The 6,000-nt window shown below is 46.9% G+C and overlaps 1 protein-coding gene across 1 annotated transcript in view; it reads right to left on the minus strand.

The window, feature by feature from the left end:
• DENND11 (DENN domain containing 11) overlaps window positions 1-1,971 on the minus strand; it is a 51,621-nt gene extending 49,650 nt beyond the window's left edge. The window contains exon 1 of the mRNA XM_030825899.1: window positions 1,600-1,971. Coding sequence (XP_030681759.1) covers window positions 1,600-1,867 — 268 coding nt within the window. The 5' untranslated portion in view covers window positions 1,868-1,971. The remainder of the gene's footprint in view (window positions 1-1,599) is intronic.
• Between the last annotated feature and the right edge of the window lie 4,029 nt (window positions 1,972-6,000).

Raw genomic sequence — 6,000 nt, forward strand, 5'->3', positions numbered from 1 at the left:
ATAAGCAATATGATTAGTTACAAAGTATTGGTTTTTGTCTAGCATTACAGGTTACTTTGGTCAAAAAAGACCAATATTTTTCAAACTACTGGTATCTAGGAATCTCAAATGCGAGTCAACCAGCATGTGTGATGAACACTTAAAAAAAAGAGAAAAGAGCCACTGCATTCCAGCCTACGCGACAGAGTGAGACTGTCTCAAAAAAAAAAAAAAAAAAAAAACGAGAGAGAGAGAAAAGAATGCATTACACGTAGGAGTCAGCACTACTTCATGAAATGTCTGTTTCAGTTACATAAGTACTGTATGTATGTGAGCATATTGGTTGTGATGTAAAATTAACTTCACATGATAGGTCAGTCAAAAAAGTTTGAAAGCCATGGAAATGGGGCAAAGGAACAAGCAGAAGTCACAAAGGCCTGAATTGTCCCCACAAATTCTGTCCCTGCAAATGGAGCTCCACAGTGAATCCCACATTCTTCCTGTGTCCTACAGCTGAGAACCCCAAAGTTACCGGCCCGGAACCCATCATCAGCTGCCATACCGGATTCCCCTTCTCCAGATCCTAACCCCTTTTTTTCCCCACTCCATCCCACCTCATCCCAGAAAGCAGCCAATATTTTCCTGCACGAACAGGCACTCCACACTCCAGCAGCTGCCCTGGAGACATTGACAGTCACACCTGGGTTTCCTCAAGCCCTGACACCACGACTCCTGCGATAACACTTCCTTCCCCCAACACCGAACAGCAGAGCCGCTCTCAGAGTCAGAAGTCCCCAGCTGACCCTCCAAGGCTTCCTGGGCGCGCAGGGTCGTTCTTCCACTTTCTATCCCCCGTGGAATCTCACCTGGAAAACTAATCACCTGCCGGGTGGTTAGGCTAAGATTATGTGGGATAAGACTTTAATTCTCCAAGCATCTCCGAAAGACAGCCTATCCGGGGAGGCTTCTCCTTTAATCAGCCTTCAGCTGAATCCCTCAGCCCCATCCCTTAATGCTGTCGGCGTTAATTCCTCAAAATAATGCAGTCAGAGAAAGTGAACTTGGCCGCTAGGAAAGTTACCCCAGAGGAAGCGACGGGGAACTAGGGCGAGCGGGTAGCGGGGGACAGGGCGAGCGGGGGACGGGGAGACCAGGGGTGGGGCCCGGGGAGCTCAGGGCGCTCGCCCGGGGCGGGGCGGGGGGGTTTCCTCCGCTCAATGTGAAAAATCTTCTAGCCCCCAAGAAAAGAAAACAAAACCCAACGTGACCACAAACCGGATCCCCTGTCACTGGAGAAGTACGAACACCACAATGGGGATGGGACTCAGAGGAGAGGAGAAGAGAGCAGAGGGGAGGGGAGAGGAGGTCAGCGGGGCTGGAACAAAGCCCTCCGGGCCACTCCGAGAGGCCGCGCGCCAGCACCCAGCTGCGCCCCGAGGGAGAGAGCTGAGGACTGGGCGACCCCCGCCCTTCCCCGAGCCCGGGAGCCCGGGGCCGGCGCTGGTGCCGGGTGCGGGGCCAGGAGGGCAGGTGCGCGCGCAGCGAGCCCCTCCCCCGCGTCCCCAAAGCCCGGGGGCACCCCGACCCTCCCCGCGCGCCTGGCCCCGGCGCGGCCCTCACCCGAGCGGGGGTCGAAGGTGACCACGAACACGGCCACCACCTGGTCCTCCTCCACGTCGCCCAGCTCCAGGCGCCCGGGCTGCAGCAGCACCTCCGGGGCGGCCGGCTCCTCGGGCTCCCGCCTCCGGGGCGGCTCCGCGGCCGGCCGGGCGCCCCCGCCGCCGCCCCGGCCCCAGCCTCCCGCCTGCGGCTCCGGGGCCTGCGGCAGGGAGACGGCGGGGCCCTCGGCCCAGCGCAGCAGCGGCGCCGCGTCTCCCTGCTCCACCATGGCGAGGCGAGGCGGAGCCGCGGGTGCGAGGGGCGGGGCGGGCGGGCTGCCGGAACCCCCCTCGCCTGGCGGCTCCAACGCCGCCGCAGCCCGCCTGGTCTGGCGCTGCCCGGGGCCCCGCCGTGGAGGCGCTTTTCCCACGGAGCCAAAGCAGGCGTCCGCGGAACCGGCTTCGGGAACCGCGAGCCTGTTCGGAGGCGCCCGTCTGCACGTCCGTGTGTGGGACGCGTGCGGCCGGAACGTCCATCCTTGGGTCCATACACCTGTGTGCGGGTGGAGGTGCCTTCTCACCTAGGGTTCCGTGGTATAGCTACCACTGTGAGTTTTTATGTCACCATTATTTTTTAAAGTCCCCTGGTCCTGTGGACCGTGACAGATATGTATTACATAATCCTGGATATGTGGCAGAAGCTGCTTCTAAGTAGCGGAGTGAAGTAGAGGGGCCCTGGCTACCCAGGTGTTTGCAATATAATCATCTATAAACACTGAAAGGCCATAGGGTTAAGGTTTGAGAATTTTGCTCTTCCTTTTCTATTACAAACTGATTAGGATGGAGATTATGAGTTTATTTTCTGGTATATATACAACTTGAGGGTATTAAATTAGGAGGTGCTGGAGCATTTGTGGGGTGAGGGATATTCCCTCGGAAGATCAGGAAAAGGAAGTTGCTTAGGGGAGAAAGAGGAATGTCAGCTCTAAAGCTGATCGCTTTGGAAATTGATTAGGGGTTTTCTATGAACCTCCATTTTATATTTAAAAATAAAATTTAAATGCCTCAATCCTTGAGGTAAATCTAGCAACTAAGTAACTCTTTAAGAGGAGATGTGTATAAAAATAGGAATAGCTGTTAAAATAGTAAGAAAGAAGGAGGTGGCAAGAGAAGGAGGTACACAGTTCATCCAGGGTTCAGCAAGGCTCCACGGTTTGCCCGTTCGCAAAAGGACCCAGTAGAGCTATGTGTTGGGTGTTACTCCAGGGGATGTTTATGAACCTCCGTGTCCTACACGCCAGCAGTGCAATGATAATGTGATTTAACCCCTATCCCTAAGGAGAAAATCAATGACTGCCCTAGGCTGCCACTTCTAGTCTAAAATCTATGATATAACAATAAAGAATGTACTTATGCAGCATTTTACCCCCAAGAACACGGTCTACTTTCATTATTTACATATTTAGTTCAGCCTTTCCCCGACCTTACAAGGGCAAGTCTATAAGGGCAAGTAAGTGACCATTCAGCGCTCACTCCCTGGAGTATGTAGACAGTCACTGAAATAGATGGGGAGCCCCAGGCATGGTCCAGCCAACACCAGGGCCGGGGCATTATCTGGCTCATTCAAAGGCGCACCAGACTGGACTATATCCAAACTACTCCAAGCCGGATTCCAAAGCCCGCTACTTCAGAAGAGCAGGCCATAGCCAAAGCTTTTCAGGTTGTGGCATTCAGAATTTTATTTTTAAATATGAAGTAGAAGTTCATAGAGAATAAACAATTTCTAAAGCCATTGGCTTTAGGGCTGATGGACTTTCTCTTTCTCCCTGGAGGGACTTCCTTGTCCTGATCTTTTGTAGGAATAGCCATCTTCCACCGCCCCCACCCCCCAGCACATCCTAGATTTAATACCCTCAAGCTGTGTATATACCAGGAAATAAGCTCATAATTCCCCTCCCAATCAGTTTTTTATATAAACAGAAAAGCAGAATTTCCAAACCTTAAGCCTATGGCCTTCTCCAGTCTTCATTTGTGTGTATATCCTGGCTCATGAACCACAATGTCTATCTTTAAATTCCTAGTGCATAATAAGTGCCCAAAAATACTTGTCAATTAAATATATGAATGAAAGTAGAGACAATTCTGTGCAATGGGCCCTCTTGTCAGGCTTTATCTAATATCTTGGACATAGTAGGTGTTCAAAAATGTTAATGACAGTGATGACATCCCTCTTAGCACATGCATTCACAGTCTGATTGAGGTAGTATACCTGACCATCAGAGTTATCTCCTCTTTGATGACTGAATTTCACAAGATGATAAGGAGGGAACTAATTGAATTTAGCTATTAGAATAGCTCTGCTGTTGACGAAAAGAAGAGAGGAAGGGGCAATCATACTCAGGGACCCTAGTCTGATGTAATATTTCAAAATGATTTCACCTAGGACACCATATGTGTAAAACTGAAAATTTATTTTACTTCCCCAAATACTAAATATTTTTGTTATATAAAATACAGAAAAATACCTTTCATCTATAATCTCACCACTGAGTTGGCCACTGTTAAGATTTTGCTGATTCTATTTCATCAATTCTAGGATGCAAAAATTTTTAGTTTTTAATGTTGCCATAGTGACTCACGATCGCTGCTGGTCCCCACTGAGGTCTAGTTCTCACAGAGGACATTTTGACTTGCTTTTGTCAGCCATCTGGAGGCACCACCAACCTGAGACTGCTTTGAATAATTCTCCACTGAGGTTCATTCAACCATGCAACCTAGCTTCAATACTGACTTGTAGTTCACATTCTTGGGCACGACTTTATTCTCCTTTCATCTAGTGACCCAGTTGAGACAAGCACGTTTTCTTGCTTGTCAAATCTCTCCGTGTGGGAGGTTTACTTGCCACAGTTTATTCATGGCACCCCTATTAGACTTCTCACTTTTTTATTCTGAAGGCACATAAATATAATAGAACAGTCGGCTCTACACCTTCACAGGTTCATCATCGGTGGTAATGTTACCTTGTTGCTGACATGTACCATGTAGTTAGGCCTAGGAAGGTTGCATCTGCACTGAACATACGCAGATTTTTCTCGTCATTTTTCCCTAAATAATACAGTAGAATGACTGTTTACATTGTATTAGGTGTTCTAAGTAGTCTAGAGATTATTTAAAGTATATAGGACGATGTGCCTAGATTACATGTTAATACTATGCCATTTTATATCAAGGCCTTGAGTATCCATGGATTTTGGTATCCATGGAAGTCCTGGAACCAGTCCCCATAGATACTGAGGAAGGACTGTATATCTTAAAATAGATATATTTATGTTTACATGTTGAATTTATGTTCTATATCCATTTTGTGTTCTTTTTACCCTTAACATCAGAATATGAACATTTTGAGATCCAATTTAGAAACTTTTTATATGCATTCTTTTTTTTTGAGATGGAGTTTCCTGCATCATTCTTATGTATGTTTTCCATTGTATGTGTGTTTGATATTTTACTTAGCCATCTTTCATTGCTAGATAGTCAAGACCCTCCCTTTTTGTTATGCCTAAAGTTTTGACCAAATATCATTCTTACTAAGCCCTGTGGTACTAAGCCCTGTGCATAGCACTGGGACAGCTGGGAAGAAAACAGATGCTCCTTCTCATCAGGCTCACAGCCAGGCAGGGAAGACAGCTTCAAGGCAAGAAATGAAATATAGAACGAGGGGTGACAGGTAGGGCAAATGTGATCTGCCATTCAGGTGGCTGGCTTATGATAGCTTGCTAAAGGTGGCAATGCTGGGTTAAAATGCGTTCACAATTTTAAGGTTCTCTTGATTGTGCTGCCAAAATTGTTGATCCACCAGTGTATATGAGTATCAATTTCATTTCACCCTTGTCTAAATGAGGTATTGCCACTTAAAATTCTTTTTGCCAATTTGTCAGATGAAAATAACATTTTGTTTCATGTTTATGTTTTGTAATTAAATCTCTAATCATGTTTTCAAACTACATGCTGGCGAATTGTGATTCCTCTTCAGTGCACTGTCTGTCTGTGATGCCCTTTGCTCGCTTGTCCTTTGCCCATTTGCACCATCTGTCTGTGATGCCCAATACTCATTACCAATTTGTATGAGTTCTTTATGCATAAGAATATTAATCTTTTATCTGGCATAATACTTAATATTATTTAATTGTTAATATAATGTGTTGTATGTTTCCAATGCCATTTATTTGCTACATAATCAGTTTTTTTGTGACTTTTTATGTTGCTTTGACATTTAGAAAGTTGGTCCCCCACCAAAAATTTGATCAACATTCACTTTATTTTTATTTTTTATGTTTTTTCGACAGAGTCTTGTTCTGTTGCCCAGGCTGGAGTGCAGTGGCACAATCTCGGCTCACTGCAACCTCTGCATGCTGGGTTCAAG

The sequence above is a fragment of the Nomascus leucogenys genome, chromosome 13 (assembly GCF_006542625.1).
Source record: "Nomascus leucogenys isolate Asia chromosome 13, Asia_NLE_v1, whole genome shotgun sequence".
Lineage (NCBI taxonomy): Eukaryota > Metazoa > Chordata > Mammalia > Primates > Hylobatidae > Nomascus > Nomascus leucogenys.